The 14,965-nt window shown below is 34.1% G+C and overlaps 1 protein-coding gene across 7 annotated transcripts in view; it reads left to right on the top strand.

The window, feature by feature from the left end:
• Window positions 1–14,965, top strand: part of LOC117408649 (bone morphogenetic protein receptor type-1B) — a 342,845-nt gene that overhangs the window by 247,694 nt on the left and 80,186 nt on the right. For 6 of the 7 annotated variants that reach the window (XM_034013833.3, XM_058996777.1, XM_058996771.1 and 3 more), the window contains one exon: window positions 2,962–3,136. In XM_034013833.3, coding sequence (XP_033869724.1) covers window positions 3,064–3,136 — 73 coding nt within the window. In that variant the 5' untranslated portion in view covers window positions 2,962–3,063. Of the gene's footprint in view, window positions 1–2,774; window positions 3,137–14,965 lie in introns of those variants that run through there. The other variant, XM_058996783.1, reaches the window with a different exon arrangement.

The raw sequence follows: 14,965 nt of genomic DNA, 5'->3' as shown, positions 1-14,965 counted from the left end.
AAAAAGCAGTAGCCTTTTCTCTTTACTGTTACATTGTTTTTCAGCATATAACAATTGCATATGAAGTGGTTTCATGAAAACTGCTTTTATAAAAAAAAAAATGTGACAATGCCAGGGAGCAAATCAGAATGTTAACTGTTGACAAGCAAATTGTAATTACATTTCCAGATGCCTCTGTGTGTAGCCTTCAGCAACAGCTTCTAATGGCGACTGTTATGCTACTACAGAGGACTGTTATTCCAATGGGGGTTGCATTTATGTTGCTGCAGTTGCTGAAATGGACAAAACTTTCAGTTCAGTATTCCTCATACAGTATGTGCCTACCATGTCTAAAGCATATTTGCCCCATGCATGCCTAAATACTTCAACCACCAAAATACAATATAAGTATTAGGTTAACTTGTAACCCACTTTATTTTTGTAAACTAGCATTAAGTTCCACATGGTTTTTAGCTTAAATGCATATCACAGTTCTGTCATGCCATTGGAATCCTTTGAGTTCTTCCTTGTGGAAAATATACTTTTAAGAACCGTATAAAATGTTAAACATGAAACTTGTATTTAATTCTCATAGGTTCGTGCTGTAAATGTAATTGTCTATTTCTCATTTTCTGTAGTTATTCTGGGTGTCTTCTTTTATTCCAGTTGATGCAACTTCTGGGTGCTTCTAAAATAAGTACAGTAATAATTGTTCAGTTTTGATGTTAAAGGGGGACAATATTAAAACTGATGTACAGGTACTGTGTAATGCAATAGTGAGGGAAAGAGAGTGTAATTAAATATAATTTTATATTTTGAACAGTACAGTATCATACATACAGTAACACTCATCTGCTGGAGTCTTATTACTGCAAATTACTCTTTTTTTGTTGTTAATGTACTTGCTTTATGTTGGCCTCATAGTGGTGAAATACAGGTTCTTTTTTTCTGTTACCATACCATGTACCATGTATTATACGAACAAAGATGTAATTCTATCTCAGGGTTTTGGTGACATTTATAAACAATTTACCATGTCTCCAAAAATGTCCATGGCAATTTGGTCAGTTATAAATTTTTCCTTAGAGTGTACAGTAATTGTCCAAATAAAATACAAAGCTTGGGATACATAACCCATAACTGTTAGTTATAGGTTTACTTTTAAGAGTACTGTAGTTTTCAAAAACTAGAAGTTCATATAATAATAGTAGTAACAACTGATATTTCTACAGTGGATACAGAAGTAGATGGCATCTTTCTAAAATTAAAGGTGTGTATAAAATTGTTTATACACTGTATGGTATATATTTTCTAAATCATAAAGACTATAGATATAAAGATTCCTTCAGTAACGGTTGTAACTGTTGATAGTTTTTTAAAAGGAATTCCGAAAGACAATAGGCCTCTGAAAAGACCGTGACCAGCTTTAAACTTTATTAAGTCTGCCTGAGACAAAGGCCTCCCCTTCTGCCTTCCTGGGTTTAATGGAGAAAAAGTTTGGCAGCCTCCATGCTGTGAACCTGATTGATGCCCCTGAACATCTGAGGGACTTTTTGTGTCCAGCTTGCTAGCTCTTAGTGTTTAATGTGTGAATACTCAAATAAGGTCATCCCTTATCACATGTAATCCGGGACTGAATGCAAATAAAAAAGTCATACCCCATAAGTGAGAACACAAATCATCCATCCACATGCAGAGAACAAGTAATGTGATTTTCTTATTTTTTCTTCTTCTTTCTTTTTAATCTGACTGTTTGTTCTATGAAAGGGAAGCTTGTCACAGTCTTGAAAGCCACACTGAATGCCACATTGGCCAATCAGAGTAGGATTGTGGGGGTGGGGGGCTTGTTTATTTGTAACAAAGTAATAGTCTTTTTACTGGGAGGTCGAGAGTAGGTTCTTCTTTTGTCGGCTTGCATACTCTATTGTTTGTTTTTTGTTAGAACTGGGCTTCCCCGTCTTTGTTTCTCAAATAAACTCAAATAAACGTATGTAAATAATAAAAAAAGATTTAAAAATAATAAGCTGTTCCTAAATTGGCCATAAGTTTGGTTAATCCTGTGATTGACTGCAGTATTTCTCTTGAAGAAACAGCTTTGTTGTTGAAGTGTTCTGTTTAGCTTCATGCTTATGATGTGTTTTTGTTTTCTTATACATTTAATTTAATCTCAAATAAACTTAAGTAAATCTAAGATTTTTTTTTTTTCAAACAAATTCACTTTTTTGGGTCTAAACAAAAAGCTTTTATTTATTTATGTATTTATTTATTTTAATTATGTTGTGATGGATTAAATAAAGGTTTGTACTGTGTGCATAAAACTTTGTGATTGGAATTGGAGCCCATGTCCTTTAAAAAAAAAGAAAATGGGGGTTTTAATTATTATTTTTTTTAAAATACTTTCTGATGAAGCATCCAATTTGTTTCCTGGCATTTACTTTTATATATATATATGCATTCCTTTACAAAAAGAGGCATTACAAATGTATATATGCAGATGTATATATGCCGTTGTGACAATGCAAATATTTTAAGGCAAGTTTGTGTTTTCAAAAAAGAAAGAAATGTGATTGTATTTCCGTATTTAGATTTTTAACGAGAACCAAGTTTTTTAAAAGATATAGCATACATGAAGCGCCTCGTCTTTCATCATGTATGCCCATCTGGAGAAAATATGTAGACCAGCTTAGAAATGAAAAAAAACCACAAGCTGTCTTCGAATTTGTATTCAGTTTTGTTCTACTGACTGAAATGCAAAAAAAGAGGCCTTGTGAGATTTCCCTGCCTGCAGGGGTGAAGGCCCCCCTCTGAAAACAGAAGCCTTCAAGTGTGAGAAGTGAATCCATGCTCCTGTAACTGGAATCCAGTCCTGCTCAGGATCTCAGCTGCCCTTTTGTTGTCGTCCCCATGAGGTCTCCAACCGAGGTCTATCTAGTGATAGAAGCAGTTTGTAACAGTCTTGTCTTTAACATTCCCTCCTCTCAGGCTCTCACTGCTGACTGTTTGTGGAGGAGCTGACTTGGCTATCTGATCTGGGAAGGAAAAACCAGCACTAGGCATTTGGAATATCCCTGCAGCTTTAAAGTGATGGGTTGGCTTGAGGAACCAAGTTGGCAGATTCATATTTCCTTACTCATGTTGCTGTCTCTACAAACCAAGGGTAAGGAGATGAAATTTGGATCTACATAAATATATGAAGTTTGGAGATACATGTCTTGCTATGACTAAAGGATTTTGAGCACAATGGTTTGAGGCAAACTATTAACACATGGACATTTATTGTACATTTATTTATATCTGATTTTATATATATATATATATATATATATATATATATATATATATATATATATATATATATATATATATATATATATAAAACTACTAGTTTAATGCAATTAACATTGACATGATGTATGCATCAGTCTTGAATTTTTAAATGCTGATTTTGTGAGCACAGCTGGTAAAAGTTAAACATTGTACTCAGTTTACAATTTACATTTGTATGTTACTTTTTGGTGCAGATATAATGGTTTAAAACTGTGAAGTTGTTTGAGTTTAAAGTATCCCATTTATGAAGTGGTTGTGGTTTCTACCATACAGTAATTTCATTTTAATACAGTGTCTCAAAACTGATGAAGCTGCCTTTGGTTCCTACTTGCAGTCTATACAGCATGTACAGTATATTGGTGGATAAAGGCATCTGCCAAATAAATAATAAAATAATAATAGATATATGAATGTTCTGCCTTGAGCTGTTAAGGCTCGACAGACTGACAATATGGTTATTTAAAACAAACCAGTAAAGAACTACCAGGTTTTATCATACTTATAGATATTCTAAGTTTTTAAATGTAAGCTTTTTATGCATATAGATTTGTGCCAACTAATAGACTAATAGAAGTCAGCATCCTATTCCAGTACCGGATTACACATCTCTGCCATGTCACCGTGCCCTCCATACATATTGAAATATGTCAACTCTTGCATGTTATTGAATTTGAAAAACGAGTCACACCTTACAGTAAAGTTTCTGACAGTTACCCATAATCTGCAGTTTTCTCATTTGTCTGTAGAGACAAATTAAGTACAAATAAGAAAGGATTTATAATTAATTGAAAGTGGTGATGACTAGTAGTGGTAAGGAATCAGGGTAAATATGCAGACTATATTTCTTACTATCACTGGTTTTATTTTGCACTGATTATTTGTGTTGAATTAGTCAGAGAACATTAATTTTGTTTAGTTTTGTGATATTACAGTCCTTGATAAAAGTACCCAATTTAACTGTGCCTTATTAGAGTATCTTGTTAAAATTGTACGTACTAATTGTATATGTAAGTATTTATGTCATTTATTTATTTTTAAGTGATATCAGAAAACATTTCTATTGGATCTCCTGTGCTCTATTTCAAAATTACACTGATATGATACTCTACTATTAATATTAACATTTTGAATTATTTTTAGTCAGGTCCAGAAATTGCTTTTAAAGATATCAAGATAATTATTAGCTTGTCAAATAATTTTGAAAGCCCCTGTGTTAAGTCTTATAGTATAAACTGTGGGTGATCCGGCCTTCTGTTCCTATGCCCCTAGGTTGTGGAATGCCCTTCCCAAAGAAATTAGGGTGTTTTTAAATCTCGCCGTAAAACTTTTTTTTAGATTTAATGTTTGATATTTTTCTTATTGTTTATTTTTATTTTGTCTTATTATGTACAGCACTTTGTGATGACTTGTCATGAAAGGCATTTATAAAATTAAGTATTATTATTATTATTATTATTATTATAAACATATTGACACAGAATTAAGTAACAAGTAACACTGCCCTCTTAAATATATCTTGTACTGCGTGATCGATATAAAGTTGTGTGTATAAGTTAACCTTTTATACTGTAAAAAGGCTGGTGGTTATCTGTTTCTAATAGCTACCAGTAAACATATAAGAAAGAATACATTAACAAAATTTTAACTACTGTATCTGTTCAGTGCTTTTTTTGTTGTTGCTTGGATTTGAATACAGATCTCAAATACAACACTCTTCTTGGACTTTACCATTAATAACCCAAAGACTGAGATTTGGTCAATTGGCGGTATATGCATCTCTAAATTTTTCTTAACAGCTTTAATTCTGTTTGATTATTTACTCTCTATAAGTGTCACTGACTTTCCTGGTTATCATAGTCTTCAAGTTTCCCACAGAAAACTAGACAGCTGCATGTTTGTACATGTAGGCTACTGTGGTCTGTCCTAAAATACAAGATTCCATAACAGGAAACTGAAGTTCTATCACAACCATTAGAACATGTAATACAATAGTTGACAAAATCCAATTTTCACAAATATTTCACGTGTTGCTTTCTGCTCAATTTGAGCTATCAAAGCAGTGCAATGTTGGGAACATCTGGTATTATGCTTAACCAGCTGGGTTTCATTTGCTAGCAGTCTTAGCATATTTTTTTGTGGCTGCCAACAACAATATAACAGTCTTACACAAACACAAACTTGCTAGTGACACTGTCTGCATTGCCTGGGATGCTTGTTAATATGAAGTGGGTAATGCGAAATCTCTTCAGCAGATCTGGCTGCTTCGACTCTTTCCATGTGGCTTGAGGGCTTTGTGTTTTTGTTGTGAGCCTGTCAAAGGGGTTTATTAGAGGTTTCCAAATTATCAAATGAAGAGTGATCCTTTTGAAGTAGCTAGTATTTGAAAAACTTAACATTGCTATCTAGGTTGACCCTCAGGAGACGTCACTTGTGATCTACTGTACAGTGCCATCTTTTACCAATGGTTTTCCAGTTCAAATCTATCGTTTGTCACAAAAGTAATGAGATTCATGTCTCCAATGGACTGTGTTCTCTATTTGAAAACATCTGAGGATGTCCTACAGTGTTTTTTTATTTAACCTTTCACCATATTAGCTGTTTTGCCTTTTTGCCTTTGTTGTCATTTATATTAATACTAGGTATCAGTCCATGAGGTACACATTTACACAGTCTTTCAATGTTGCAGATTTTTCTGAGGGATTAATGGTTGTGTCTGGGCTCAGTGCATATAATGATAAACAACAGTGGGCACTTGTGTAACAAAATGTACACGAGTTGTCATTCAAAACTGTCAGTTCTATAGAAGAGAAGACAGTCTTCAGTACTTTTATAAGAAACTTATAGGTCACTAGAATAATCATCCATAAAGTTTATCCTTATACATGTTAATGTACATAAGAAATTTTGCGGAGTAAAGGAGAAAAGGATCATTGAAACCCACCTTTTGCCACAGGACAGGATCTAATTGTTTACTAATACTCCTCTTAGGCAAACAATTCAAAATAAGTACTACTCTGGTAAGTTATTCAATGCATTTACTACTTTGTACTTAGCTTGACATAGTAACTTTAATCATATCTGTTCCATTTAGATTCAAATTCTCTTTTTTTTAGAAAGTAGCTGTTTAAGTACATTGTCTTTTCTTTTTCAATTCAAATTAGAATTATGATTTCTTTAAAAATACAGGCAATAGCATTCCGACAAGGAGGCTGTTGTCAGACCTGCCTTTCACCCGGCTTTTAATTCTAACAAAGAAGCTTCCAAAGTACCCCTGTGACTGATTTTCAGTAGTTGGTCATGCCAATTATTATCCATTATGATAAAGGACCAGATATTAGAGTACATATATGAACACAGGTAATGGTTAAGGTACCCTAAAAATATAAAAAAATTATATATATATAAATATATATATAATATAATTTTTTATTTTGTATTTATGGGAACACCCTGATCTATCACTGGTCAATGGTAAATATATAAACATATAAACATAAACATAGCTTTGCTCTCTCTTTTTGAGATCTGGCTGACAGATTTATACCACATGTGTCTTTAGGCCTGGCATTTCACACACCAACTGAAACTTCTGAGAAATGTGTTGCTATTATCAGAAGAAAGAATTTGCAGTAGGAGCTGTCTTTAGGGAGAATAACAATAACATGATTATCTTACTAAAGCAAGAGCCACAACAATGTAAATAAGGTCATGGTGTTCTTTCCAGTCTACAGTCTGACCTTCATTTTTTTTTTTAAACTTTTTCCTGTCATTAGAAAATCAAGACTTTAGGTACAGTACAGGCTTGAGGAATACAGTAGCTAGGGTGACCTGAAACTAAACCTTTTCAGGTCCAACAGAAAACAAACATATTTTCTTGAAAATAAACACTGAAGTCTATGTGCACACTGTTTTACAATGTAACCCAGCTGTCTCAACTACACCTTTTAGTTTTTTTTTCTGGCCCCAGTGCCTCAAAGTGATATTTGAGCCTGCCTGTCGGGTGGTACATTTGCCTCCTGGGCATCTGCCGACACTACTCGAAATGTATATTGATTGATTATGGAAGTCTAAAACTCCCCTGTTATGGCAAACCATCTTTTTCAGGGAGAAGAAAACTTGACTAAAAGTTTTATTTTTGTGACAAGTGTTATCTAAACAAAGCACTTAACAGATAAAAGGTGGTGTGGTTAACAAGTACCTGTATTATCTTACTGTATTCACAGAATCTACAGTAGTTTACTATTTTAATAATAGGAAATGATTATGGATTCATGTTTTCTTGACCATGCTTTGTACCTTAAACACATAGTCTAAAAATAGATTTAGTGTATTTTTTTTGTTTTAATGAAGAACAGTGTTTATAAGTGTCTGTCTTCCAGCAACATATAGTACTGTGCAACAATCTGCATCTGTAATTGATTCAGTTGTTGCATCTTTAGTCCTGTGGTTAATCTGAATGATCATGATGGCCATTTAGGACTTACAATTTGCTAAGTTAATTACAAGGGATGGCATCGTGGTGCAGCCACATTATAGAGTGCTTGTAAGGCACAATAAACCTATTCTTCTTATTTTGTTGTATACATTAATAATGTTGTTTTATTAGTTTGTATTGTATTTACATGCATTAACATTGGTGTAGTATTTTAAAAGTCTCTTCCAATAATTTGACACATTAAGTTTACATTTTAAATTATTTTTGTATTTTGTTGATTTCACTTATATTTGCACACAACACTGCTTTAAATATTTGAATGGGTCAGATTTGGTTGGCTAGATGAGTCAAATTTAGTCTGGATTTGAAAGCGCTGTTTTTATTGTGATCAGGCTACACATGAGTCCAATCGAAAAATGTAATAGTCTTTGTAGGCTACAGGTAGAAAGGGATTTAAAATACATAGCTCTTTCCAGTGCAATTATGTGTATTTACTGTACAATATTATCTTACAAGATGAAAATAGAAGACTGCGGTTTGTTGGGTTTGAATGAGTTATGTTGGTATTTTTTTCTGATTGGAGAGTCACTGTTGTAATTAATTAGTAATTTGCCACCCTAAAATGAATGAGGTTTAATTTGCAGGCTGTTACATTAACCATCCTTGTTGACAGTGAGACGTATTACAGTGAGTCTCCTGTGAATCCAGAGACAATCCAGAAGTGTGTCAAAGATCTTTCTTTCATTTTAGAGTTTGAAATACCAAACAATCATTTTAATTGTATACATCTTTTTTTTCACAGCGCATTACCGTATAGAATGAACACATTTTGCTTCATAAAGTCTAATGAAACATACTGAATAATGTTACGTTAACATATCAAATTACATATAGCTTTGTAGTTTTCTATATACTTAACGAAAAACTGACAAAATTGGTAAAATGTGACATTTCGAAATCTAACATGAAATACTATACTACTAATATGGCTCCCGGTAGACTTTTGCAATATCTTTTTGTAATTTATTTGATTACATGATGTAAGATTTTCAGTTTTTTATTTTTATTTTTTATTATCATTACAATACATAGTAGTAATAAAAAATCTAAAACTTTTTAGGCAGCACCTAAATGTTTTAGATTGTAATTATTTGACACCCTTTTAAGTAGTATTCTGTTTTTTTCTGAAATAAATGCATCTTATAAAAGTCATACTCATAATGTGACAATGTGCAGCCTTTGTGAAAGGTGTAACACATTCCTACCTCCTTTTTAAGGCAAAAGCATTTGTGCCATGATACCAAACCACAATGTGTTAAACACCCTGGAAAGCCAAAAGTGTTGTGTCCCTGATTTCTTAAATTCCTTACTTTGATCGTTGAGAAAACAATTTGAAGTTAAGCAAAACACTGTTGCTTCCTATCAGCAATTCGGGGATGTGGATTATGTTCTCTAAACAAAACCTGGGCTGTTGTCAGACCTGCCTTTCAGGGTATTTCTAAAACTGGATCATTTAAAAAGAGTATTTTGTGCCGTGTTTCAGTGCAGAACCCGTGGCTCCTGACCCGTGGCTATTGAATTATTCCTGTAACTGACTCCACGAGATTACAACAGGCTAATCCTGCACAGATTTTGCTGAAACCAGCTGGACACTGAAGTCATGTTAATTCAGGGTATTTCAGTCGAGTCTAGTGAAAGGGCAATTGTACAATAGATTCTTGTGTTTTCAGAGTGCAGGGGTCTGTCTGTTTTTGAACACATATAGGACTACACACATGGAAGCTTTCAAGTCTGATCTGAGGTCACAGTTTTATATGTATTTATGCAATTTCATTTATTATATGCTATGTCTTTATTTTTGTTCTTGTAGGTTTGTTTATTTATGTAGCGACTTTCACACTACAGTATGTCAAAGCGCTTTACAAATCAATAAAAACAAGTTACAATAAAATTAATTAAAACAATTAAAAAAACATGAACATGAGACAGTTATAGTAAAATGAAACATTTCTAAATGAATTTGGTGCTGTTCATCAATATGGAATCTGATACTTTTAATATCATGTTGATGATAACATACATTGGCAATAGTACCCTTTATGACCTAGAGTAGTCATAGTAGTTTGAGAATCTGTTGACTTTTGTTGGTGCTGTCACCTGTCAAGAGTCATTGTTACTGTGTAATAGTTTTTGCACAACAACAGCTCAAAGTGTGAATTAACACACATACAGACATCAGTGCCATTATCTTTGTAGCAACTGTGGACCATTTAAATAAAGATACAATCTTAGAGAAAAAAAAACAACAACAACATGTCTTTCAATGATAATCCAGTCAGTCTGTGAAAAAAACTTTTCTGAACACTACTCGTATCCAGATGACATTTAACACAGACCCCCCCCCCACAAGAATTGTCTGCAGTTGGGAATCAAAAACCTTTGTTTCTGTTATATTCCACTATCACCTCAAATGTATGTCTTCTGTTTTTTTCTGCAATGAGCTGCAAACATAAAAATAGAATATTTGAATTTATAAAATGAGTATACTCAATCCTGATTGGTCAAAACAGGTCACATGGGAGTGTTGCTATTACAGCATATCACCATGGGTCGGCACTTATCAAAACGTGGCAAATCACTGGTAGATATCCATACACCAGTAGAATTTTGAAAAAAAAAAAAAAAAAAAAAAACGTAACCATTTTATCGCATTAAAAATAACAAACCACATTTATGTACTGTTGACCTTTTGGGAAACCGAAGTGTAGGTGAGATTTTGAATGAGTCGCCTGGGTAGCCTGTCCCATGAGTGGTGAAAGAGAGCTCGATTTTTTTTTTATCTTTCGATGTTTACAAAAAAAAGGGGAGGGGGCCAAAAAAAGTCCTCCTACGAAGAAGAGATGCAAGTAGCCTACTAAATCACTAAAATTAAAACATGATTAAAATAGGGCATATAAACAGTGGGTGGAGTATGAGCTTAAAAGGGTGGAAAAGGATGAGGAGTAGCAGGTGGGGTGTGTGTTTTACTTGCAGCCACGCGTACACTGTAGCATTTTCTATGTAAATTTAAAAATGATTGATTTAGTGTGTGTAGTATATGTAAGGTACTGTATTACTGTAATGTGCTAATGCGGCACCATGATCTATTTTGTGTTAATTGTGTACTAAGTAGGCTACATTAAAAAATAATATGTGCTAAAATCATTTAGTTTCAGTTTAAAATAATCTTGTATTATTTCTACATTGTACAGTAATGTGTAGAGAATGCAGCATCATGATTCATTTTGTGTTATCGGTAGGCTGTAGGCTAAAGTACAAAGAAAGTGCACTTGGTATTCATTTGATTTTACCATTGTACTGTATACTATATAGGTCTACTGTACAGATGTATATTTTTGCATAAGGTAATATGTACAAAGAACACATTAATGTTATTTCAGTGCAATGATTTGTACATTTAAAATAAACTGAGCACTACAAACGTGTGTGGTTTTTTTGACAGGACACCTCGTTATTTCGGACAACCTGTCTGTCTGCTGACATGTCCGGTCTGCGAGGGACTACTGTACCGTATTTGAAATACAATGTTTCCATTCAAATCTGGTACAATGTTGCAGTACCAAAATTAATAAACTTGTATACAAATTTGTACTGAGTATTGACAAATGCAGTACAAATGCAGAACAGAAGAACATAAGAAAGTTTACAAACGAGAGAAAGCCATTCGGCTCGTTTGGTTGTTAGTAGCTTATTGATCCCAGAATCTCATTAAGCAGCTTCTTGAAGGATCCCAAGGTGTCAGCTTCAACAACATTATGGGGAGTTTGTTCCAGACCAACACAATTCTCTGTGTAAAAAAGTGCCTCCTATTTTCTGTTCTGAATGCCCCTTTATCTAATCTCCATTTGTGACCCCTAGTCCTTGTTTCTTTTTTCAGGTCAAAAAAGTCCCCTGGGTTGACATTGTCAATACCTTTTAGGATTTTTAATGTTTGAATCAGATCACCACGTAGTCTTCTTTGTAACCACCACTTTCTAACCACCATTATTTTAATTCAGGTATACAAGTCCCAAAACCACCCCCCACTACAGCCTGCACCAGGTAAAATGATAAAGTGATTTCACCTCCCCCTCTTGATTTAAAGATAGCTGTTACAGAACGAATTGATGTTCCAGGGTCGTACGTAGGTATATTGGGCCCCAACACCAGAATGTACACAACCCCCACCCGACCATATGTGCCTTTATTCCAACGTGCAATATGTTTTGTTAAAGGAAAATAAGATTGTTCGTTTTTACAAAACCAGTAACAAAACAACTGAAAATGTGTTTGTGACCAATTTTGTAACATTAACAGTTTATGATGCATAACACACTTATATTTAGATACAACAGAATATAAAAGTAATTATAAAATAAAATATTAACATGCATCAATTTCGCTCTGATAGAAATTCAAGGACCAATTGTCAGAGGTATTCAAATTAGCTTTGTCCCCTACTTAAGATGACAATGGCATACACCGATCCATTATGGGTATGGGACATGTCTGGAGACAGGTTATCCAAAGTATCAAGATGTCAGGTTAAAAAAAAATTCAAATAAATTGTACACACACACACATATTTGTAGTGCTTGTTTTATTTTAAATGTATAAATCATTGCGCTGATATAACATAAATGCATTCTCTGTACACATTACATTATGTACAACTATAAATCTGCACATTAGGAATATACAGCTATGGCCAAAAGTTTTGCATCACCCTGTAGAATTAACATATTTTGCATGAAACCTGCTGAATAATATTATATTAACATATTGAATTACATACCGCTTTGCCGTTTTCCATATAATATGATAATGGAAACCTGACAAATTAAAAAAATTGACATTTTGAAATCTTACATGAAATCGTGTACAACTATTATGTTAACTAAAAGAAAAATAAAAAAAATTACGTTTTTTTTTTAAATTATGTCTCAATCCTAAAATTCTAGGTGATGCAAAACTTTTGGCCCTAGCTGTATAGCACAGTATAAAATCAAGTGAATAACTCAGCGCACTTTCTTTATATTTGGCCTATATAGCCTACCTACCACTTTAGTCAAACTACATACATACTTGTCAATACAGATCAGCTGTTCGGAAATACAAGGTTCTGTGGCTGAAAAAATATGGCAGGAGATAGCTGATGGGGTTAATGCAGCTGGTACTGTAAAAGGGGAGATCATGTACTGCCAGAAGCACTGTCAAGATGAACGTCAGATTGTAAACAAAACTGTGAGGTCTCACTCTTCTGGATCATGTTCCAAGATATTGCTCTGTTCTCTAAGGGCAAGTTATTCTAACATCGAGATGAGTGATGTTTTTTGATGGTAAATGGTGTTTATGCATCACCCGATGAAATACTGTCATGTTAAACACTATTACTGGCACGATAAAGGAGACGGTAAGTTTTATGAATATGGGCCTAAGGGCCTTATTTACGAAAGGGCTCTAAATGTAGCTGTAATGTGCATATTAAGAGTAGTGAGCTTAACGTGCACCATAAATGTAAATTTACTGTCCCATTTACTAACAGAGAACGCATTACTTTACGTAACCACTATTTGGTTAATTTACATACCATATGACTACAAAATTGTGGCCAAGGCCACCTCCCTGAGGCTCAAGTCTGTGCTGGCAGATGTGGTACCCTGACCAGTCCTACATGGTCCTGAACCGGACAATATTCGATAACATCTTCCTGGTTCTGAAACTGCTGCATTATAGCAGGATGGATTACGATTATCTCTTTGGAACCCTGCAAGCATTCTGATTCGGGTCATGATTCGTTGGCCTCTTCCGAATGCTGTACGTCTTTGTTGAATGCCTTTTGAAGGTTACTGGTCCCTGGTGGTGCCCCTCGCTTTCAGGAGAGGTGTATGTCAAGGATGCCCTCTGTCTGGTCAGTTATATGCGCTGTGCATCGAGCCCTTCCTCTGTCTCCTGCAAAGGAGACTCACAAGGGTGGTGCCAGGTGGACCGGACACAAGGGTAGTCCTCTCATCCTAGGCCGATGACGGGCTCCTAGTTTGTGTTGAAGAACCGCAAGTGCATCCTGCCTCTTGGCCATCAAATTTTTTATTTTTTTATTTATTTATTTTTATAAAAAAAGCTTGGAAAACAAAACAAAAACCCAGACATAGCATTACACAAATACACACACAAAAAAAAACATTTCATAAGAAAGCACTGTGTACTATCCTTGTATTATATGCTAAAAATGCATACATATATATTATAAACCTGTTATACATGTACATATATAATATATACAGGTTTTCCTGCAGAACCATAGCTTGAGCAATTCTGATCCCTATGGTAGTCTACGTAGAGAGGTGAAATACCAGCACTTCAGGTTAATGAAAAAACATCCAGTCAAAATGTTTAGTACAGTACATTTTCAAAATACTGGTAGTAAATCTACAACAGGCTACCCTACTCACCCACATCTCCCACTATATACTATTCTTAATAATAATAATAATAATAATAATAATAATAATAATAATAATAATAAATACCTGAATCTGAATTCTGCAGTGACAGGGCAAGCCTCTCACCAGTAGAATGTGGTTATATATTTTTTTGTTGCTGTCATTGGGGATCCAGTATACCTGTAGTAGTCCATACGAGTTCAACCAATTTCTCAGTAGATGCTAATCCACCAGGACTTTCTGGTACTTCGTTATGCAAGTCTTGCAGCAAGTTGATGTTAAGCCCAGTATTTGTCTTTTTGAACAAATTTGTGTAACCAAAAGTTTTTTGTTTTCGTTCTGAAACAAATCTGGCACCAATTCCCAGCTATACTAATTTAGTACATTTTAGGTACAAACGTGACTTTTTTTGTCCCATGGTAGATGCTACTTAATGCTAGTGAACAACGAATTGCATCTTATTGCTAAGGGACAGTAAAGTCTAGATTTAGAGTAATCAATTGATTTATTTATTGCAAAGGGTTGCATTTTTTAAATTTGTAGTCACATCAGTATTTTTGTATAACCTTGCTTATAAAACAACTAAACTATATATTGTATAAAGCACTATCATTTTATGAGTCAAATACAATCATTTGAAACGCTGAATAAATTGTGTCACACAAAAAAAAAATACTGAATGAAGAGGCCTCTAAACCCCTCGTACTATATGCTTATTTTTTTCCTATTTGGTCAAAGAAGC

This window comes from Acipenser ruthenus, chromosome 2 (genome assembly GCF_902713425.1).
Source record: "Acipenser ruthenus chromosome 2, fAciRut3.2 maternal haplotype, whole genome shotgun sequence".
Classification (NCBI taxonomy): domain Eukaryota; kingdom Metazoa; phylum Chordata; class Actinopteri; order Acipenseriformes; family Acipenseridae; genus Acipenser; species Acipenser ruthenus.
The sequence above is the reverse complement of the archived record's forward strand: the minus strand, read 5'-3'. Positions and strand labels throughout refer to the sequence as shown.